General features: G+C 48.0%; 1 protein-coding gene across 2 annotated transcripts in view; it reads right to left on the bottom strand.

Moving 5' to 3' along the window:
* Positions 1-23,730, bottom strand: part of LOC140387945 (reelin-like) — a 520,778-nt gene that overhangs the window by 419,401 nt on the left and 77,647 nt on the right. For both annotated transcript variants that reach the window (XM_072471313.1, XM_072471312.1), the window contains exon 4: positions 3,052-3,187. In XM_072471313.1, coding sequence (XP_072327414.1) covers positions 3,052-3,187 — 136 coding nt within the window. The remainder of the gene's footprint in view (positions 1-3,051; positions 3,188-23,730) is intronic.

The following is a 23,730-nucleotide window of genomic DNA, read 5'->3' as shown; positions in this document are numbered from 1 at the left end:
GGCAGGTCCTCGAAGGACATGCGGCGCTGGTAGACATGTGGCCTCATCGGGTGCCTCCGATGCCTTGGCAACACGAACACCTGCCCCCTGCTCCTCATCCATATCGGTATCATCATCCTGTGCATCGCCCTCATTGTTCTGGTCGTCGTCCGCCTCGGCCTCCTCCTGCGTCCGTCGGGCAGGCGGCCCTGTAGCCTGAGCGGATGCCATCTGGCCTGCTGCAGCCTGTCCCTCTGCTGCAGCCGCTCTGAGCTACATGCGTCGACGCTGCCACAGGGCCACATGCAGGGCAGCAGCTCCCGCCACGGCGGCCAACATCGCTGGCTGGTGCCCAAACATTATGATCTGCAGGGGAGGGGGGTATACAACATGTTTAGGGATGGCGCATGGCCCCCTCTACAGCCATGTGCCCTGGGCTACATGTCTGCCCCGGTTTGCTGATTGCGCCACAGCCACGCATGCACCCAGACCCCTGCCCATGCCCTCCGTGCTCCACCCAGTACTTCCAGTCCTTCCTGATAGCGCCATCGTTGGATGGCTATGCCCTCACTGGGGCTGCCATGGGTGCGGACCCGCCCGGACCCGCCCCTTCCCGCCGATGGATGCCGGCTGCTGGGAGATCTGCCCCTGGGGGGTGCCGCACCCATGGGCAAGGCCAGGGGCCGTGCAGGCAGACAGTGCCCAGGGCTGGTGCCCATCAGCCTGGCCGCCTTACTGGCGGCAGTGGCTTTGGTAATGCCCTGCACTGGCATGACAGCTGGCATGTCGTCCCCACGCCACCCCCCTCCCGAACATGGAAGACCCGCCCCGCTAACATAGAGGCCCGCCCCCCCCCCGAACATAGAGGCCCCATCCCCCCAACATAGAGGCCCGGCCCCCCCGAACATGGAGACCCCCCTCATTTGCCCGCAGCCCCTCGCGTGTCCGTCCCAAGAGTGTCACAAGCGCAATACATCGGCCGCTCACCTCCTCTCCCGCACCGTCAGCCAGCACAACTGGCTGACGATTTTTATTTGCAGGTGTGAACGGCGCTGGCGTGACCTGGGGTCATGCCGTCGGGACTTCGGCCCATCTGGGCCGCAGAATCCACGGGACCCCGGAGAATCGGCTGAGGGGGCAAGTCCGTTCACGTTGAGGCCGTTCACGCCGGGTGGAAGAATGGCAATGGCGGAACGTAGTCGGACCAGCGTAGCGTAAAAAATCGGCGCGACCCCCCCCCCCTCTCAAGAAAATGACCAAGTGCCGGAAGATCGTGAGCAGATTGCACCGGAAGAGCCACCGCGATTCGCACTGATTTTCTCACCCAAAATTATACTTTGTCATGTTTTGGGAGAACTCTGTCATTGTGCCCATCCACTGTTGTCCCCAACATACTGTAGGCCCAAGTTCACCCAAGCCTCACTTTGCCTGACAAGTGGTGCTTGCAGTTGCTTCTCAGTGCAGGTTGCGGCAGCGGCTACTCACAAATGTGAAAACCTGATTAAATTATTGTGGTTCTTCAGAAGCAGCCCAACCAAAGTATGCCATACTTTCTATGTTACTGCATGGAGGAAGGCATATCATCAGGCAACAAAACCTGATAGGCTGACATTGGCCAAAAAGCCATCAACTTTTATTCCAGGTATTGTTGCCCTGGCACTGGCTCTGGAGATTATTTTCCAGTGTTTGGAGCAGTAGAGAGCCAGATTCCGAGTTATGCCATCTGTTGAGGACACGTGGTGCTAGAATGCACCATAGGGCTGGCAGAGCAAATAACAGAATCACTCTGCTGCAGTCACAAGCCTGTACAACAGGCTTCTATTGCCCCCATTTCTGACTTTCACATTTCTTACTCCTTTGCCTTTTTGTCTTGGCAAAGGCTGTTAATGGATTGAAAGGTCTTTCGAACCTTTATAAAAGCTTTCAGAACTTCTCTCTTCCCATTATGATTCTCCCCATTAATTGTCTTTGTCATTTTGAATTTCACATACACAAGACACTCGGGGGAACAGGACATCTCTCCTGGCCTCCACCGCGTCTATGAGCCTCCCCAAGTCTGCATGCCCGAATCTTGGGGGCAGCTTCCTCGGCGCCATTGTTGCATGCTGACTGGGGTTGGCTGAGCAAGTGCTGCTCGACCTTGTTAGCGGGGGGGCTGGCGAGCGTGGTGCCATCCAAATTGGCTGGCGAGCCTTCATTTGCGGTGAGAAGCTCGTGGGGCCTCATTAAGTGGTCGAATTAACGTTGAATAGCGTGGCCAGCCTCACTGGGCCGAGGGTCGGGAAGCTCGAGGCAATTCCTGTTCGCTATCACACTTAGAAATCTTTCCGGAGAATCCTTAGTAATTTTTTAGGAGAATTTCACCCAGAGTGTCTAAACGGCAGTAAGAAGTGTTTTTGATATGTTAATGAACCCAGTGGAACTTTAATAATAATTTACATAAGGCAATGAAAGAACCCAAGCAAGTGGGTTGTTTCAGTTCAAAGAGGGACATTTACTAACAATATTTATCAAGGAGAAATATTTTCACTTTAGTTTTGAACAAAAGTTTTGTTAAACTGGTTTGTACGTCCACGGATATTGAATTCACATCCGGGTTAATGCATCTTATTGACTTATGCACCACAGCAGTTTTTGGACTAACCAAATGTACATTACATGAATTCCTTTTAGGAGTTGAGAATGGCAGACTTCAATTGAAACATTTTGTTGAAGAAAGATAGAAATTGGTTGGTATGGAATCAAAACAGAATGAGTACATTTTGTAAAAAAAAAAGCATATCTTCAACTTTCAAAGTCTTAAAAGCAAATAAATAAGAGACAGTTTGGACAAAATAGCCAGCGACCGCACAAATTCATTTTGCTTTCTTTTGTATTGAAGGATTGGATGGGTTCAACTTCCAACTGGTGTTCATTTTAATTACTGTTTTTACGAACAGATTCTGAAATACAACTAAATAAATTCATGCCGATAATAAGAGTTTAAAATAAGGCCACAATCTAATATCCAATTCAGGACATGGAGTGGCTGTCTACATTCACTGTCACTCCTCAAAGTATATTTTTACTCACATAAAATTCACGCAGCCTGTTCCTGCAGGTGGAGCGATCCAGATAAAGCTGAGATTTGTCTGTGGAAGGTGACTTACATGAGATGCTACAACACTGCACATGAACTGGGATCCAAAAGGCTGATCAGACATGAATCCTGCAACAATACAAAGAAGAGCATCAGATACTGGAAGCGAATAGTAAGGCTCATTGGCATAATTGGTCTTTTGTGTGGTTGCTTGGTAGCACTTTGGTACAGATTTGTGACTGCTGTAAGGCCTACACAAAGATCAACTTCAGTTGCAATAACCAGGTTGGGTTAAGAGACCATGGGACCACTCCATCGCATATGTCTTTCATCCGAAATGAAGTCAACAGTTGGCAAAGTGTGAGATGTATTACTGGAGGGGTGGATATAGACTGGTGACAGCACATAATGGTTCCGGGTGATTTCTGTACCATTGCATTAATCTCTCGATTTAATGTTTAGTCTGGCAGTGTCGATCAGGGAGGTAATTACATTTGTTCACATAGGAAAACTGACCCTAGTAATGTACAAGAAGTTCTTTTGAAGCCAAGATGGAAGAGAGGATACTGCGTGTAGTCTGGACTACACCTGCTTGATCCTAATTAATGTCGAAAAACTGGTTAAAACATTCAACTGAGCTCAGCACTAACAACTCTCCAGTGACGAAGAGAGATGGACCAAAAATGTCACTATTTAATGCTACTTGTCACATGCTTCGTGTGGCACCTCACTTCGACACTTCAATCTGCCTGCCTCTGATACCAATCTCCAACAGAAAAGTTCTTGATGCAGATCTGTTGTCTCAATGCAGCCAAAAAATGTTTCCGTGCTCAACAGCACGTCACCATATGTTTTGGTGTCATTGTTGTTTGTGAATGAAGTGCAGCGCGAGGCTTCATGTTCCAAGAAAGTGTCTTAAGTAACACATTTTTAAATGAGCTTACTGACTTCTACAGTATGTCACCCATATGCTTTAAGTGTTACTGTGGATAATATATGCAGTGTAGTACGGGACGTTGAATCAGACAGTGTTGCTCGATTGATCCACATGAAAACAAGAACTACAACAGGTGTGTAATCTGAAGAGTGAATTCTTTCCCTCACTCTCTCGCTATCACACACACACACACTTGCAGATTTTCCTCCAACGCATGTCAGTTGCAGCCCACAGCCTTCTCGCATCACAAACCACATTCCATTCAAAAGAAACAAACGGTAGAGAAAGAGGCAAAACAAAAGTTCAGGGCAAAGAAACAGAAGGGAAGAGATAGAAACAGGAAGATGTAGCAACACGAAGTTTGGAGGAATGTCTTTGTGCACAGTCTGTTGTGTGGCGTGGCCTGCCGTAGTTATGTACCTTCTGAGTCAGTGACCTCTGATGTGATTCCTTTCTGAGTAAAAGATTGATGTTATGATCCCAGTTGATGTAAGAACTGGACAGGAAGATCCCAGAATGGAACCCTGGCTCAAAAGACCATAACTTTTACTTTAAAAAAAATAAAACATGGAGGAACAAAGTCACAGGACAGCTAATTAGTTTTAACAGCAAGAAAAAAAAATTATTAAACATGAAAAAATTGGATTACGCCTTTACTCCCCTCATCTTAACAATTACACACAGGTTTTAGGATTAACATAGATTACAAAGTACATCTTAATCTATAATGGTCTCATTAACACAAAGTCCCTTTTAAGCACACAAGATGACTGTGGGCAGATACAGTCTCCACCCTGAACCCCAAGCGAATTGTGGCTATCTCCTCAGAAACCCCCCCGATGGTCTGATGACGGATGGTCATTCTGTTCTTTGTTCATTTGGTAAACTCAACTCTTCAGCTATCTGCTGTACAGAAGCAGCTTCCCCAGTTGCAAGTCTGTGCAGTTGCAACAATGTACCTGGTTGTTCACTTTCACCATGTACGGACGAGGTGGCAGTTGCATTATACGGGTTCAACGATGCCAAATGGCTTTTGTTGGCTTTTGGTAACAATGTTCACATGCTGAATGGGGATGAATGTTTGAAAAAATGAATTTGTGAATGGCCTGTTGTGTACTGTAGCTTTGCCATAGTCATGTGATCTCTGGTGTCATTCATTTGTGAGTAAAGAATTGAGGCAGAAACCATTTTACCTGCCAAATGGAACAAAAACATCAGACACAGCCAAGGAAGAGTCTATATATTCTCTGAAGTATTGAGTATAACGGCAACATCATCACCTTGTATTTATATGTTTCTCTATCTGTCACGTATCCAGTACCATCAATTGACATTCAAAGCCTGCATCACATTTGTAGCTGATTATGGGAAATGTGTTGACAGGAAATTGTAACAAATCATAGTTAAACAAACAGGCAACATATCAACCAAATATTGGGGGAGTGGTCGGATAGGTTCGCAGCATTCATACATTACACCAGTAGCTAAAATTCAAAACTATCTATTTGGCTATGAAACGCATTGGGATTTCCAGAGGTTGGGGAAAGTGCTATACAAATGCAGGGTTTTTTCTTTGGATACACATCCAATGAAAAACTGCAAACAGAATAATCAGCCAGCAATAAAATAGAGAGGCGAGGCAATAAAATTGCTCAGGCTAATTTTTTAAATTATATTTGGCCACCATCGTTAATTCTTACTCAAGAAAGAAACTTAGTACCGGTTTGTTACTGTAAAAATGTTTTAAAAAGTTTATAAGATCAAAGCAAAATACTGCGGATGTGGAAATCTGAAACAAAAACAAAGAATGCTGGAAAAACTCAACCGGTCTAGCAGCATCTGTAGGGAGAGAAAACAGAGTTAACGTTTCAAGTCCATTTGACTCTTCTTAAGAACTAAAGAGCGGGAAAAATGTGTTGGATTATACACTGTGTAAGAGGGGACGTAACAGCTGGAACAGTGATTAATGGGAGCTTGGAGAGATTGCAACAAAGATGTTGCAAAACTTAAGAACAAGTGTCAAATGGCCTGTTGGGGGAGGCGGAGGGAGGGTTTTTGCATAAGAACAAAAATCTTTGGCCTATAAAAAGATGTTAAGATGAAGGAGAACAGTCATAGTCTAAAGTTATTGAACTCAATGTTGAGTACCGAGGACTGTAAGATGCCTAATCGGAAAATGAGATGCTGCTCCTCCAGTTTACTTTGGGCTTCACTACCTTTTCTAAGTAGTTGATTACTTTTTGTAAGAGGTTTTTGCCACTTTTGCCTTTTGTTCATTTGCAGTGCCCCTAAAACTGGATCCCATTGGAGGTTTGTTTCTTTCAGAAGAAAGAGGTTGATTTCATGTGACTTCCCAATGCTATTCACCATCAACTCCAGTTATTACATTCACTTTAATGGAATATTGAGGCCAACAAACCCATTTACAATGGGTAAGAAAAACACTACAGTATTGATTTTTATTCTTCTTCTATAACTATGGCGGAGAGTTTCCAGGAATTTCTTTTGGATGAGATGCTTAACAAGGTGCCTTCTCGGGTGGACTATGAAAAGTCCCACGGCACTATTTGAAGAACTAGGGAACTTTGGTGTTCTGACTTAAAGCTATCCCTCAATCAACAGTTGTAAAATTACAGATTACCCAGACATTATCTCACTGCAATTTATAGGAGTTTGCAGTATGCTCTTACTTTACAAACATACGAGCAAGGAGCGGGAATAGGCCATCCAGCCCCTTGAGGCAGCTCCACTATTCAATAAGATCATGGCTAATCTGGTAGTAACCTCAAATCTGCACTCTGCTTACTCCTGGTAACTTATCACCCACTTGCTTACCAAGAATCTATCCGCCTCTGCCTTAAAAATATTCAAAGACTCTGCTTGCGCAACCTTATCAAGAAGACAACTTGAAAGCTTCATGATGCCCTGAGTGAAACACTTTTGCCTCATCTCTGTTTTAATTGGGTGACCCCTTATTTTTAAACAGTGACCCCCTAGTTCTAGATTCTCCCACAAGGGGAAACATCCTCTCCACATCCACCCTGTCAAGACCCCTCGGGATCTTGTATCTTTTAATCAAGTCTTCTTCTACACTCCAGCGGATACAAGCCTAGCCTGTCCAACCTTTCCTCATGAGACAACCCACCCATTCCAGGTATTAATCTGGTAAACTCTCCCTGAACTGCTCCCAAAGCATATACACCTTTCCTAAAATAAGGTGAGCAATACTATAGCCAGTACTCAAAATGTGATCTCGCCAGTGCCCTGTACAGCTGAAGCATAACCTCCCTATATTTACATTCAATCCCCCTTATAATAAATTATAAAATAAATTTCAGTAGATTTTCTAATTACTTGCTGTACCTGCTTACCAGCCTTTTGTAATTGATGCATTAGAGGAATCAGATCCATCGGCACCTCAGAGCTCTTACAATCTCGCACCATCTGGATAATAAGCTTCTTTTTCATTCTTTCTGCCCAAATGGACAATTTCACATTTTCCCAGATTATACTCCATTTGCTAGATCTGTGCCTACTCAAATAACCTATCTATATCTTTTGTAGCCCCCTTAAGTACTCTTCACAACATACTTTCCTACCTATAGTTGAGTCATCAGCAAATGTATCAACTATTTCAGCCATCCCTTCATCCAAGTCATTAAATTGTGAGCAGTTATGGTCTCGGCACTGATCCCTGTGGCACATTTTGTCAACCTGAAAAAGACGCCTAATGTCTACTCTCTGCTTCCTGTTAACTAGCCATTCTTCTGTCCATGCCAATGTTACCGCTCTATACCACAAGCTTTTATTTTCCCCAATAATCTTTGATGTGGCACTTTATCAAAAATCATTACAACAATGCTGAATTGGGTGCCAAGTGCTTTGGGACGTCCTAAGGTTATGAAACGCACAGCAGAAATCCCAGTTCATTGTTGTCTTTCTCATTGCTGCTTATTAATATAGGATAAACATTTCACATTAATATGATTAACATCTAGTGTCCTGCAAGTCAGAGCAATGGCAAGTCTTGCACAGGCCATCTTAACTCAAAGTAATATTCCAATTAAAATGTTGGACTTCCTATGGTTGAATATGGAGATTCTAACAGCAAGTGGAAAAGATGTGAAAGTGGAGATCCAACGTAAAAGGTCTCTGTCTCCCTTAGCAGCGTGAGGTTGGGCAGAAAATCCAGTCTTTGATATCCTGATAGTACCCACTCTGTATTCTGCTTATGCAACATGCAAAAACAAATATAAGAGAATAACAATTCCTGTCATCATTTGGTTTACACGGGATGTTGGAACTGGCAAGAACTAAACTCAGGAGACATGTAATGGATAATTCCAGCTGATAAGCATTTTGTGGTAATTAAATAACATTTGTATTTTGTGTTGTTGCAGTCCATAAGTACACTATAAATCATATCAACGTGCAGTTAAAAATAAATGGAGGAAACATGCTTTACTAGAATTGATTCTGACTTAACTTCTGGGACACCAGCAGACATGAGAGAGCCTTAAAAATGCAACCTGGGGAAATTCTCAGTTATTTATCTCATGCGCTGGCACAGTATAACATATGCAGAACACTTCTCTATCATCGTTGTAACCCCTAATTGGAATTTTAGAGTTTAATTACCAAGTTAACAAACTAAACATTTTTATCACTGCGTGCATAAACAATAAACATTTCAAAACTTTTGCTTCGCTATCTAAACAAGTTCTGTTTTAAAAATGCTTTGTCACGCCTCCACAATCAACAAAGATAGATTTGCCTGAACCCTGTGTTATAACAGGACTGGCTCTAAACTACTGATGTACCCTGAACTGTGGGAAAGAGCTGAAATACTCTGTAAATAATTAAACGTATGGAATTTATCACTGGGGAGGTCCCGTCAGCACTGGGGAAGCACAACCATCAAAAGATTTATCTGCTTGTGTGACTTTAATAGATTTAATATTCTGGTTTATACAAATATGCACTTTCTAATAACTACCCCTGTACATAGCTTCCCATTGTAGAGATCAGGGGCGAAATTCTCCGGTATCGGCGCGATGTCCGCCGACCAGCGCCCAAAACGGCGCAAATCAATCGGGCATCGCACCGCCCCAAAGGTGCGGAATCCTCCGCATCTTGGGGGGCCGAGCCCCAACCTTGAGGGGCTAGGCCCGTGCTGGACTAATTTCCGCCCTGCCAGCTGGTGGGAAAGGCCTTTGGTGCCCCGCCAGCTGGCGCGGAAATGACATTGCCGGGCGGTGCATGCGCGGGAGCGTCAGCGGCCGCTCACGGCATCCCCGCGCATGCGCTGTGGAGGGAGTCTCTTCCGCCTCCGCCATGGTGGAGAGCGTGGCGAAGGCGGAAGGAAAAGAGTGCCCCCACGGCACAGGCCCGCCCGCGGATCGGTGGGCCCCGATCGCGAGCCAGGCCACCGTGGGGGCACCCCCCGGGGCCAGATCGCCCCGGGCCCCCCCAGGACCCCGGAGCCCGCCCGCGCCGCCTTCTCCCGCCGGTAAGGTAGGTGGTTCAATCCACGCCGGCGGGACAGGCATCCTAGCAGCGGGACTTCGGCCCATGTGGGCCGGAGAATCGCGGGGGGGGCGGCCCGCCAACCGGCGCAGCGCGACTCCCGCCGAATCTCCGGTGCCGGAGAATTTGGCAAACGGCGGGGGCAGGATTCACGCCAGCCCCCGGCGATTCTCCGACCCGGCGGGGGGTTGGAGAATCTCGCCCCAGAAGAGAATTGGATTGTTCAGTATAAAACCAAGACCAAGAATCCGATTTAAACACACAATCTTCTCTACATTACTTGCCTACTTATTAAAAAGAATTGTTTTTCCAATATTTTGCTTTCCTTTCCTGAAGGTGGGAACTCATTTTACCATACATTCTTTTGGGCAGTGGTTGCCTCTGGTACTTCTTCAAGTAACCCTGGGCGGGATTCTCCAATAATGGGGCTATGTCCCCATTCACATGAAAAAACACGTGCGAATCACTCTGGACTCACCTGGAGTAAGTCCAGGGTGATTCTGTGATTTGCAGGGGGCAAGCAGGGCCTCGGAGTGCACCTCACAGCTCCGGCTGCCGATACGGGGCCCTGCACTTCCAGTTGGGGGTCCGCGCATAGGTAAGGCTGCCCCGCGTGACATGGCCGACCGTCACCAAGAAGTTAGGCCCCCCCCCCCAGATTGCGAGCACCCACAGAACGGTGGGCCCCAATCGGTACCCTGGCCATCCTGGAGGCCCCCACCCGGTGACTGAGTCCGCAGCCGCCATGCCGAGTGCCCGCCGGGTGGAACCATGAGAGAACCACGTCGGCGGGAACTCGACCAGCTCCAATTGGAAAATCGCCGCAGAGCCTCTTTCAATGGCCCCCAACCGGCACCACGTTGACCGCTCGCGCCCGATTGGTGGCGATTCTCCGGGGACAGATCTCGGGTCTGACGTCCATTCTCCGTCCCCGCGCCGAGCGCGATTCTGCCGTGGTGCTGGGAGAATCCCATCCCCTATTTCAGATTTGAGCCTAAGAGTGCAGAGAAGTTTGCCACATGTCACATCACATAAGGTACCTAATTATATCCAGGTTTGGATATTTTAAACCAATTTCAATAGGCATTGTTCTGGAGATGGTGGTGGTGGTGGTGCAGTACAGGTCGTTCAGGAAGTCTGGGTTGCTGTGGCAACATGCATTTCGGCATGCATGTGGCAGTCTAGAATTATGGATTGTGATGGTAGGGGATTCAACTTTCTGTCCATCACATGGCTGATCAGGAATCGCCCCCGCTCCTACCCACTGCCATTGTGAGTGTTGGAAAGGTTTGCCAGTTAAAACTCAACCTGTTTGGCCACATTATGAATGCACCTTCCACGGGCTGCAAGTCCCGGGGTGGGACTCAAACATGGATCTTCTAGCTCAGACGCTACTCTCTGTGGTAGATGCCTACTCTCTGGAGAGGTAACCCTTCTTAATTTTACCCCAACTTGAGGGCACCAAGCCCAATTATAACACACCCACCATCACCCATGTTACGATCAGCAAATGTCAGGAAGTGGACTTTCAAACGTTTTGGGAGCTTTTTTCATGACACCCCAGGTTAGTCCGCGGCCAATTCCAGCCCCGCTTGACCCGGAATCGCAACACAAGTGAAATTAGGTGTCTTTTTAAAATATCTGAGGACCTTGGCTGAGCCCAATTAACTGCAGTCACCGGGTTTGTAACTTAAGTAACCTTTTATTATGTACACTATTATAATTAAACTGACAGAAAATATGCAACTGACTATCTAATACCCATTTCCTAACCCTTTCTAACTACCCACACTCTCTATACACACACACACACACACAACACAAGAGGGGAAAGCGTGGTTGAGAGATAAATAAATTAATAAAAAATAAAAGGATAAAGGATCTTTGATATACTGGGATGACTTTTAGTTTGTGACTTTCTGAGGTTCCGTTTTCGTTTCAGTACTTCTTCTTTCTAGTCTTGAGACAGTTCCTCTGGCAAGGTTACCTGCTTCCTCTGTAGATTCAGGCTCTTTTCAAGTTTACAGCAAAGATGTGCCAGGCATTCACTGGTTTTAGAACAGTAAGGTAGTTATTTACTTCAGCAGCGAGGGAGAGAGAGAGAGAGAGGGGAGGGAAGGAGATTGACTGTTCCTTTCACTTCCATGGTCTGATCACTTCGACAGAGCTCTCTCTGAAAGCATCACACAGGAACCAATCACTGGCTGTTGTCAGGCAAAACACTGTCCCTGACCACCCCACAGGCTGCCAGCCAGCCAATCAAACCAACTTCCTCCAAAATTGGTTTCAAAGATTCACGCGGAGGCCAACGCGTCTGTTTCTCATCTCCAAAATACGAAACCTAGGAACACAATGTCCTGACAAGCAGGCTGCTTCAGCTTGAGTCCACTGCTTAAAGGCACATTCCAAATACGGGTCCACGGACCAAAAATAATAAAAGCAAATGGGAACAAAGGAACTAAACAGGAAGGACTCTTATACTTTCAAAATGGCACTCCTGATGATGTGTCAGTCGACTGACACCTCCAGTTGGTGCTGCAATTTTCAAAGTGGGAGTAGGGGAGGAACCTGCCTGACTCCAATTAACGGCCCATTAAGCTTGTTGAAGAGCTCGCGAATGGAATGAGAGGGCCAGAAGGAAATTTTCAAAGTGACAAATGTACAGAGTGAACAGTCTGAGACATGTTAGTGCACATCTGTTTTTCACCTGTCACCCAAAGGTTTATTGCATTTTTATAAAAGTTAATACCTTAATTCTGATGTTATTCATCTGGAAATCAGACATCCAAAGTCCAGAAATGGACGTATCAATTAAATATGTTGTATGTAGTGCTGGTCAGGCTTTATAAAAATGTTTCCAACACTGTGGTTAGCACTGTTGCTTCACAGCATCAAGGTCCCAGGTTCGATTCCCGCTTGGGTCACTGTCTGTGCGGAGTCTGCACGTTCTCCCCGTGTGTGCGTGGGTTTCCTCCGGGTGCTCTGGTTTCCTCCCACAGTCCAGAGATGTGCAGGTTGGGTGGATTGGCCATGCTAAAATTGTCCCTTAGTGCCCAAAAAAGGTTAGGTGGGGTTACTGGGTTATGGGGATGTAAGTGTGGGCTTAGGTAGGGTGTCCTTTCCAAGGGCCGGAGCAGACTCAATGGGCCAAATGGCCCTTCTGCACTGTAAATCCTATGATTCGACAGAGCTGAAGTAATATCCTTGGCTGTTATCTGAACAGTTAAGCCACCTGAGAGGTACAACATTAACATTACTGCAGATCAGTTTCCGTAGCTTGGGTTCTGACAATAAGGCTAAGGTAAATTAAGACATTCCGTTCCTCTTTGTTGGTAAAATCAACAAGTAAAGACCAGATTAACAACTGTTTCATAAAGCAGAAAACATCTCTTTCTCCATTTCCTAACCCGCAGTCTGCACCAGCGCTGGTCCCAATAAAATTATCGGCACTTTTTGCACGAACAGTAATATTTTAAAACTCCACAGAAAAAAAGAAAAAGGAGAGGAAAATAACCTGTAATTCTCAGAGCTCCTAAAGGATGGAAAGCACCGCTTGAATTATTGAATGTGCTTGGGCTCGAGGCAATTTACCTTCGGATTTGCTGCAGTAACTGACCATTGGCATTAAAGCCAGTTGGAAGCATCTCGGTTATGCTCGCCTAATCTCTCCCAAAACAACCATCTCAGTGTGTAGCTGCTGCGTGTGATAAGTGTGCACAGATCCTCTTATCAATGGAATGCAGATTCAGAACAAGAACTGACTGGACCCACGCTGAAAATTATTCAAAACGTTTGTGCGAATCGGTACATTTGTAGAAAGATGAATTTACAGAGGAATGAAAGAAAGGGGTTGAGAGGGCGGCACAGTGGCGCAGTGGTTAGCACTGTGCCTCACAGCACCAAGGACTCGGGTTCAATCATGGCCCCGGGCCACAGTCTGTGTGGAGGTTACACATTCTCCACATCTCTGGGTGGGTCTCACCCCCACAACCTAAAGATAGTCTGCACAGGTAGGTGGATTGGCAATGCTAAATTGTCCCTTAATTAGAATTTTTTTTTAAGGGTTTGCAGTCAAAAGGTGCGAATCGCTAAACAATCTTGCTTGGCATTTCAGTTGCATTCATTCCTTCTCTCATACCCACCCTGGTTGTAGCTCTATTTAGAAAATCGTTAACAAATTCAGTTATCTTACGAGAAGGAATACAGGCTAAATAATCAGATGTTAAAGATGAGACTGCACTACATAATTATCTGGAATGGAAAAGGGAACAGATCTCTTACTGACAGGGTGCGTGACTTGTAAGTAACAGTCAGGTCACACTGATTGCAAGATCCATACCAGACTTCCTGGCTTCTTGTGACAGACTCCCAAAACATTACAGAAAGGATTTTGCTGAATATCTCACGTTTCATTTACCTGCATATATTGGCCGGAATTCTCCGGCCATTGTGATTCATTTTCCCTGCCGCCAGTGTACATCTGCCCACAGGTTTCCCGGTGGGGTGGGATGGTTACAATGCGAAATCAGTGGCGGGAAGATAGAATCCCACCTCCGTGAAAGGCGCACGGCAGAGATTTTGATTTCTAAACACTTTCATTGTTGGGAAAAGTTCAGAAGGCTGCTCCCTCAGCGTTGTCATAAATTCAGACGTGTTGAGATTCCAGGACAGTGAACTCTGCCAATGTTTTAGAGAATAAGCTCCCATTGAAGAAAATATTCTCTATAATTAAAATTTGATCTTCTGGAACATTACCAAGATACCATAGAGAAAGGGAAACCACAGTACTTGAATTTATACAGCACCTTTTGCATGTTTGTCCACACATACTTCAAGTCTTTATCTTTGAGGCTGAATTATATTTTTGATAGATAAGGGAGTCAATGGTTATGGGGAGCAGACAGCAGAGACCATAGGACCATAAGATATAGGAGCAGATATTTGTCCCATCGCGTCTGCTCCCCATTTGTTTATGGCTGATATGATCCTCATCCCCATTCTCCTGCCTTCTCCCCACTACCCCTGATCTCCATATTAATGAAGAAATCTTCTTATTAATCAAGAACACCCGATTTGTGTTTGAGGTGCTGTTACCTACAGGGCTACGGACCAAGAGCTGGATGGTGAAATCAGACAGAATAGTTCTTTCTTAGAACATCGGAGCAGGAGCAGGCAATTTAGCCTCCCGAGCCTGCTCCACTGTTCAATACCACCATGGCTGATCTCATCCTGGCCTCAACTCCACCGTCCTGTCTGTTGTCCAGAACCCTCCAACCCATTACCAATTAAAAATCTGTCCAGCTCCTCCTTAAATTTACTCACTGTCCCAGCATCCACCGCACTCTGGGGGATCTGCTGTGATCTTTTTGACTGGTGGAGCTGTCTTGAAGGGTCGCCTGGCCTACTTCTGCTCGTTCATCCTGTTTCCATACTTAAAAAAATAAATGCCATCCTAAAGAATATAGAAGAATCTAGAATTCCTACAGTGCAGAAGAAAGCCATTTAGACCGTCGAGTCCGCACTGACCCTCCGAGAGAGCCCCATCTCCATAACCCCTTAACGCCACCCAACCTGCACATCCCTGGACACTAAGGAGCAATTGACCAATCCACCTAACCTGCACATTTTTGGACTTTGGGAGGAAACCGGAGCATCCGGAGAAAACCCACGCAGATACGGGGAAGCCAGTCACCCAAGGCCAGAATTCAACCCGGGGCTGTGGCGCTGTGAGGCAGCAGTGCTAACCAAATGAACGACTCCTTTGAACACAAATCACTGACTCTGACTAGAATGTACGCGTGTGAATATTGGCTGAGGACAAGATTGGGTTTTAATCCTGTCCCACAGAAGAAGAGTCTGCTGACATTGGCTTCCAATACATGAAGCTGAATCAGCAGCTCTATTAATGATCGAGGGGGATAAAGGCCACTCACTGACTCTTCCACTTCTGTAATAGTGACCTGGGAGGCTCGAGACATACGCTAGAGGTTTCCAGTGGTTAACAAGGGGGTTTATTGCTGAAAAGCAAAGACAGTTAAGTATCAGGCATAGTACACTATACAACAGGTTTCAACACTTCAATTCCCTGGTCCACACTACCTGGAGTCCTGCTCCCAGGGCCCCGTGCAAACTCCCCATTGGCTGGGGTTCGGGTGCTCCTGCGCGATTAGCCATGAGCCGGTCACATGGCCGTGGAGCCCACCCCCTTAAAGAGGCCATGCTACCACATCCCTCCCCTCTTAACAGTTACTCCAAAACCTTTATACCGAAGTTACAATGTTAACAGAGACAACAGGGTCTTTGTCAGGGAGACAACAGACAACGAATAGTCCATTAAAAGGTCATTAGTTCTGAAGACCTCTGGATCCTCCCGGGTCTCCGTAGCATTCCTTTGGGCGATCGAGTGGTCGACTATCAGTGCCACCCCAGGAGGTACCACCTCAATGACAGTTGAACAGGCCTCATCAGTCTCAACAAGCACAGCTGGTTGAACAGAAACAGGAGTCCCTGTCTCCCCTCAGCTGGACAGAGTTACAGGAGTGTTCACGATGCCAGCTGCACTTGCTGACTCCAAGTTGGGGGTCGCCACCCCTTAACTCCTGAAGTGGTCGACGTGATTTATGGTCTCCCCGTTAACCTTGGCCATACAAGACACCGGCCCTGACTGGACTACAGCCCGTCCTTTGACCCCAAGGCAAACCTGAAGTGAAATTACAGACCAAAACCTGGTCTCCCATCCGGAACGACCTGTCGCCCCTCAGTTCTGACCACTGACTCTTCTGGGAGGTCTGACGTGCCTCCATCCTTATCGCCAAATTTGGAAACTCAGGCCAGTATTCTACGACTGTTCACTGGCAGCAGTCATCGCCGTTCGGCCGACAGGGCTCCCCTGCCCTTGGGTTTCACAGCGGAGTGGGGCGGATTCAATGTGAATTCCCATTGACAGTAGTGGGACCAGAGAATTTTGAAGCCAGTGAATGGCGTGCCGCCAGGAAACACGCAGCTGGGAGGCCAAATAATCCTGCCCACAAGATCCAAATGGGTTCTCAACCAACGGCCCATGAGCAGCTCAGCTGGTGCAATCCCCATGGTTGGATGAGGGGTTGAGTTGTACAACAAAAAATTAGTCAACCCTTGGCGAAGTAGTTTATCAGATTGTGTTTTCATGGTATTCTTGAAAGTTTGAACGGCCCTCTCAGCCTCACCGTTCGATGCTGGGTGATGCAGGACTGCCCTCATGTTTTACATGCCATTCACTAGCACAAAAACCTGGAAATCATTGCCAGTGCAGGATGTGCGCCATAGTCCAAAACAATTGGCTTTGGAAGCCCATGAATGGCAAGGCATCTACTGTGGCCACCGGGGTAGTGGTCCCCATCTCTTGAACCGATAGCCACTGAGAGTGGGCATCCACCGGCACCAAAAACATCTTACCTATAAATAGGCCCACATAATCATAGGATTTACAGTGCAGAAGGAGGCCATTCAGCCCATCTGGTCTGCACCGGCCCTTAGACCCCACTTGCACCCAACTTAAGCCCTCACTTCCACCCTATCCCCATAACCCCACCTAACCTTTTTTTTGGACACGAATGGCAATTTAGCATGGTCAATCCACCTAATTTGCACATCTTTGGATAGTGGGAGGAAACCGGAGCACCCGGAGGAAACCCACGCAGATACGGGGAGAACGTGCAGACTCCACACAGACAGTGATCCAAGCCAGGAATCAAACCTGGGACCCTGGAGCTGTGAAGCAACAGTGCTATCCACTGTGCTACCGTGCTACCCAGGTAATCACCGGGGACCCTGGTCCATGGACGGCCTGGCCATTCCCAACGGTGAAGAGTGGCGGAAGGCGGCAAAGATTGCTGCATTTGGCAAGGATAAAACTGTTATACTAGTTCTTCAATGGCTTTATCTATGCCTGGCTACCAGACATAACTTTGCACCAGCATCTTAATCTTTGTCTATCCTGGGTGATGCTATGTAACTCTTGAAGGAGGGGCCCCATGTCCTGAAGTGGAATTGTGATTCTCATAGAATCAGGCTGTCTTCACATGCCAACTTGTCCGGAAAGAATTGGGTCTCTTAGGGTCCAGTTGCGAATGTGCCCCGCAGACACTAGCAGAGTGTCGGAGGGAGTTTAAAGCTAGAATGATCTCCTCTGGTACAGATGGTGGCGGAATGCTCTCTGGTAGGGGCAGGCGACTTAATACACCCGTATTAGCGATTTGCGCTCATGGCTGATGCTAAAAAGCATAGTTGTCAACCGCCAACAGCAAGGCCCAACACCGTACTGCCAGGGCATAGTTTTCTTCTGTTTCCGAAAGGGTACTTGAGGCAAAGGCATTAGGGCGCTCTGAACTATCTCCCATGTTGTGGGATAAAACTGGTCCTATACAGTAAGGGCACACATCACATGCCAGCACGATTGGTTTTCCCAGGTCAAAATGCACCAAGAGGTTTGAAGACTGTAATGTTTGTTTCACAACTCAGAAGGTTTTCTCTTTCCATTGCCACCACTGATTCTTCCTTAACAGCTGGTGTAATGGTGCCTATGTTGTAGCTAAATTCAACGTAAACCTTGCATAATAGTTGACGATACCGAGGAAGGATTTAAGCAGGGACTTCTTGTATGGCTTTACCTGTCCTTCCAAGGGGTGGAATCTTGTCACATCATGCTAAATCCTAGGTACGTCACTTCTGAGATCTGAAAATTGCATTTTCTGCATTTTAGGCAGATCCCTGCTTCACAAAACCTGCTTAACACATCCTCTAGGTGCAGTGACAGTCACTAGCCTGTCATCAAGGTAAACCATCACCGAGGGAATTCCATGGAGGATGTTTTCCATCGTGCACTGGAAGACAGCTCTAGCTGAAGCAATTCCGAACAGCAGGTTGTTCTCCTGGAAGAGGCTTTTGTGGGAATATTAATTGTAGCAAGTTTCTGAGACTTTTCATCCAACTCTAGTTGCAGATAGGAGTGACGGATGTCCAATTTTGAAGAGGTAAGGCCCCCCACCAGCTTAGCATAGAGGTCCTCAATTCGGGGAATTTGGGGCGGGATTCTCCGCAACCAGCGCGATGTCCGCCGACCGGCGCCAAAAACGGCACGAATCAGTCCGGCATCGCGCCACCCCAAAGGTGCGGAATTCTCCGCATCTTGAGGGGCCGAGCCCGCACCTTGAGGGGCTAGGCACGCGCCGGACTGATTTCCACCCCGCCAGCTGGTGGGAAAGGCCTTTGGTGCCCCGCCAACTGGCACGGAAATGACTTTGCCGTGCGGCGCATGCGCGGGAGCGTCAGTGGCCGCTCACGGCATCCCCGCGCATACGCAGTGGAGGGGGTCTCTTCCGCCTCCGCCATAGTGGAGACCATGGTGAAGGCGGAAGGAAAAGAGTGCCCCCACGGGACAGGCCCGCCTGCGAATCGGTGGGCCCCGATTGCGGGCCAGGCCACCGCGGGGGCACTCCCCGGGACCAGGTCGCCCCGCGCCTCCCCCCCCAGGACCCCGGAGCCCGCGCACGCCGCCTTGTCCCGCCGGTAAGAGAGGTGGTTCAATTCTCGCCGGCGGGACAGGCATTCCAGCAGCGGGACTTCGGCCCATCACGGGCCGGAGAATCGCTGGGGGGGTGCCTGTAAACCGGCGTGGCACGATTCCCACCCCTGCCGAATATCCGGTGCCGGAGAATTCGGCAACCGGAGGGGGCGGGATTCACCCCAGCCCCCGGCGATTCTCCGACCCGGTGGGGGGTCGGAGAATCCCGCCCAAGATTCCAATCAATCTGGGCAGCCTGATTTATGGTCATCTTATAGTCCTCACAAGTCCTTGTTGAACAGTCAGGTTTAAAGACAGGGACTATCGGTGCCGCCCACTCTGGAAACTAAACCAAAGGGCGGCACGGTGGTACAGTGATTAGCACTGCTACCTCACAGCTCCAGGTACCTCGGGTGATTGTGTGGAGTTTTCACTTTCTCCCCATGTCTGCGTGGGTTTCCCCAGGGTGCTCCGGTTTCCTCCCACAGTCCAAAGACGTGCAGTTCAGGTGGTTTGCCCATGCTAAATTGCCCCTTAGTGTCCAATAGGTTCGGTGGACTTACGGGGACAGGTTGGAGGCGTGGGCTAAAGTAGGGTGCTCTGTCCCAAGGGCCAGTGCAGACTCAATGGGCCGGATGGCCTCTTAGTGCACTGTAGAGATTCTTTGATTCGAAACTGGTTTGATTAAACCCAGCTTTTACAATCTAGCTCTGCTTCAACCTTCTGATGTAATGTGTACGGTACTGGTCTGGCTCTAAAGAGCTTGGGTGTCAAATCCAGATTGGTATATATCTCAGTTTTTACATCCTTAAAGTGGCCCAGTTCCTTGTGGAAGACATCTTCATATCTCCTTAAGATGTCTCGGAGGACAGCGTTAGATATTTTGAAGATTTCCAGCCAGTTGAGCCTAATCTTTTGTAACCAGTCTCTTCCCAACAGACTGGGTTTTTGTCCTTCCACAACAACCCAAGGCAGATTTGGCCTCCTGCCCCCTTTAGGCCACTGGGGAATTGGCTACCCCGAGGATCTTCAAAATTTCCCTGGTGTATGTTGAAAGCTTGGCTGTAGTACGCTTCAAGCTTAAAGATATGGGGCGGGATTCTCCACTCCCGCGGCGAAGTGGCCGTGCCGCCGTGAATGCCGCCGAGGTTCACGACGGCGCGAAACGGCCCCGATCCCGACCGATTCAGGCCCTGACAATAGGCTAGGATCGGGGCCGCGTCATCTACATGCGCCAGGCCTTGTCGCCCACGTAAAGGCGGCGCCGCATAGATGACGTGGCCGGCGCCGCATAACTGCCGTCATCCGCGCATGTGCAGGTTGGCACCCTCTCTAAGTCCGCCCCGCAAGAAGATGGCGGACGGATCTATGCGGGGCCGCGGAAGGAAGGAGGTCCTCCTTCAGAGAGGACGACCCGACGATCGGTGGGCACCGATCACGGGCCACCCCACGTTTGAGGTACCCCCCCGGTGCAGGATCCCCCCTCGCCCCCCCGCAGGCCGCCCCCCCCAGCGTTCCCGCGCTGTTCCCGATGGCAGCGACCAGGTGTGGACGGCGCCGGGGAAACCCGCCGTTTTGGCCTGGCCGCTCGGCCAATCCAGGCCTGATAATAGCGGGGGTGCCGGAGAATCGCCATTTTGGGTGTCTCCGGCGATTCTCCGGCCTGCGGCCCGCGGAACTCGACCGGGCCGTTCCCGCCGCTTGGGAGAATCGCGGGAGGGCGTCGGACCGGCGTCCCGGGAAATTTCGGCAGCCCAGGCGATTCTCCCAACCGGCGCGGGAGCGGGGAATCTCGCCCAGTGTTCCTACACGAAGATATTGGAAAGTCTGCTCACCCACTACTGTCACCAAAGCCCTAGTGTCAACTTCCATTTTTAAGGGATCTACCATTTATCCTTAAGACAATTTCAATCGGAGCTGTCTTATTCAATTGGACTGCATACAACCGATGCGTTGCACGCTCTTCTTCAGAGCTGTTCGCCACTATGTTCAGTGGCGTTGTGGACTGCTGCTGCTGCTGGTATTTTGTTCACATTGGCATGGCAACATTTTTGAATATGCCCCCTTCGGTTGCATTGGAAGCGCACAAACTCCCAAACATGACAGGTCTCCCGAGGATGGTCTCCCCAGCAATGATAGTAGTCCATCTCAGATTTGGGCTGACGCCCAGACTCCTTCCTGCTCCTTGGTCCCAGCCATGTCCCAAGGACCGGGTCTGATTCTGCCTGCGCTTTGCCTGTTGATCCCGCTGCAGACCTCGCAGCCATACCAGCCAATACTTGGTTACTCTCCCCTCCAGTCACGCTATCAAGCTCACTGGTGCTTTTTAAGGTGCACTCTGTCGCCCGATCTATCTCTATCGCTTTTTTCAACGTAATTGTGGTCTCTGCCAGAAGCTTCTTCTGGATATTAAGGTCATGGATCCCACAAACCAGCTGATTGTGCAACATGTCACTAAGCACGGTCCCGAACTCACAGTCAGTGCTCAGCAAGCTGACAAAGCCTGGCTATGAAGGCTGAGACAGTCTCTTCATGGTTCACTTATAACATTGGAGAATTCTCTTCACTTATAACATTGGCGAATAATCAAGAGCATTAGGTTGAAATGTTCTTTCACCTATTTCACTATCAGGTCAGCGTTCGGGTCATCGTTCTTCGAGTCGGGTGCCTCCAGGGACTTGAGGTTCCCTTAAAGGGGTCACTCTACCACATGACCACACAGAAACACACACCCATTCTTTTAACTAGAGAGGAATATATAGTAGTACGATCTGCAAGAGAAATAAAACAGGGGGCAAGGGCTACTTTACAGATCAATCAATAGCCACAGAGGTGGAGCCTACAGATATGTTGACAGTTACACTGCACCTTTTTAAAGTAGAGAAATTAAGTTTAACTTGTCTGTCAGTGAAGCAAAGGATCAAATGATGAGTAAATTAAATTGAGTGTTTGTGTCCCAGTGGTACTTCTTTGCTAAGTAAGTGTTTGCAAACTCCAACAGTTCCCGGAGATGGGCAAATGATAAAAACACAGCTTACGTTTTACTTTCTTGTACTCTGAGTAACATATTTTTGCTGGTAAGTGTAATTACCACACACTGCGTGTTCCTGGAATATTTGCCTGTGTTCTGAGTTTGTAACAAATACATCAGCAATCCACAGGAGTGTTGAAATCGCAAGTGGCAGCAAAGTGATTTGCTGTACCGAAATTGTAAACCTTTTACAGAAAACAAATTGCGGCACCATTGGCTGTAATCGGCTGGTTATCCCAGCTCTACAAAGCACACCTTATGCTATAATCAGGTGTCATTAAATTTTAACACGGCCTACAGGGGAGAAACGGGATGTAACAAAAAGGATAAATTGTCAGTTAATGTCTACAAAAATGTGGAGTAAACTTATATTTTTCAATGAAATGAATAGCAATATCATAGATTAATTCTGTGCCAATACATTTAACTGGTAAGTAGCTGTGGCTTCCTTCAATGTTGTCCATCTTTGGTTCACATCATCATCTTCAGTTTAACTTAATTTTAGTTACATGAAATACAATATTCCTATTGACTGAATATTGCATATTAAATTTAATACAGTGGCTGGACTTAGGTCATCTCTCATCATGGGCTGCAACGCATACTGCACACCAATTGATAGGGTATACAATCGAGTGAAACTGAAGATCAGCAGGTTTCAATGCACACTCAATCTAGCCTTTGAAAGATTGCTACGTAATTTAAAATGATAGGGATACAAGGTAAAACCTGGAAATGGGTATAAACTTGGGAGAGATAAGAAGCAGCTGGCACTGGTTAGAGATTAATGGGACTAACGCTGTGATTACTATTTTGAATGTCATGGCTAACATTTAATGATGTTTAAATAACTACAAATGAATTTGAAACAGATTTTGGGGGGTGGGTTTAATTCACTTGTTGCTATACATTTCTAATGAGTGCAAAGCAGCATTGAGTAAAAAAAAAAAATTTGAAGTTGAATTTCATAGCCAAAACTAGGATACAAGTAAAACTATATGATGCCCCTGCTGAGCCTATACCTTGCATAGAATCCCATTTGGCCCATCAACTCCAAAAGGGCACCTAACACAGGCCCACTCCCCCGCCCTATCCCTGTAGCCCCACATACTTGGACTGTTGGAGGAAACTGGAGCACCCAGAGGAAACCCACACAAACACGGGGAAAACGTGCAAACTCCACACGGAGTTACCCAAAGCTGGAATTGAACCCGGGTCCCTCGCACTGTGAGGCAGCAGTGCTAACCACTGTGCCGCATATTGGCCTGGATTCTCTGCAGCACTGCGCCGAAAACACGTTTGGTGCAGGGGCGGAGAATCGATGTTCCTGACCGAATTGGGCTCGGCGCCGCTCCGGCGATTCTCTGGCCCCGGAGAATGGCTCGGCCGCGAAATGTGCCGTGCGTCCGATCCCGACCGGACGAGTTCCCGACAGCGTGGAACTAATGTGGTATGGCCGGTCGGGAATCTCGCGTGACGGCGCTGCAGACTCAGTCCGCGGCCGTGCTGGTGGGGGGCGGGGGGATCAAGCACCGGTGGGGGGGTGGGCCTTATGGGAAGCCGGGGCGGCGATCGAGCCGGTCTGATGCAGCAGCGCGTGGCCGATCGGGAGGGCCTAGATTGTGCATGTTGGTCCG

Source organism: Scyliorhinus torazame, chromosome 13 (genome assembly GCF_047496885.1).
Source record: "Scyliorhinus torazame isolate Kashiwa2021f chromosome 13, sScyTor2.1, whole genome shotgun sequence".
NCBI classification, from domain to species: Eukaryota; Metazoa; Chordata; class Chondrichthyes; order Carcharhiniformes; family Scyliorhinidae; genus Scyliorhinus; species Scyliorhinus torazame.
Note: the sequence above shows the minus strand (reverse complement) of the source record. Positions and strands in the feature narration are given on the sequence as shown.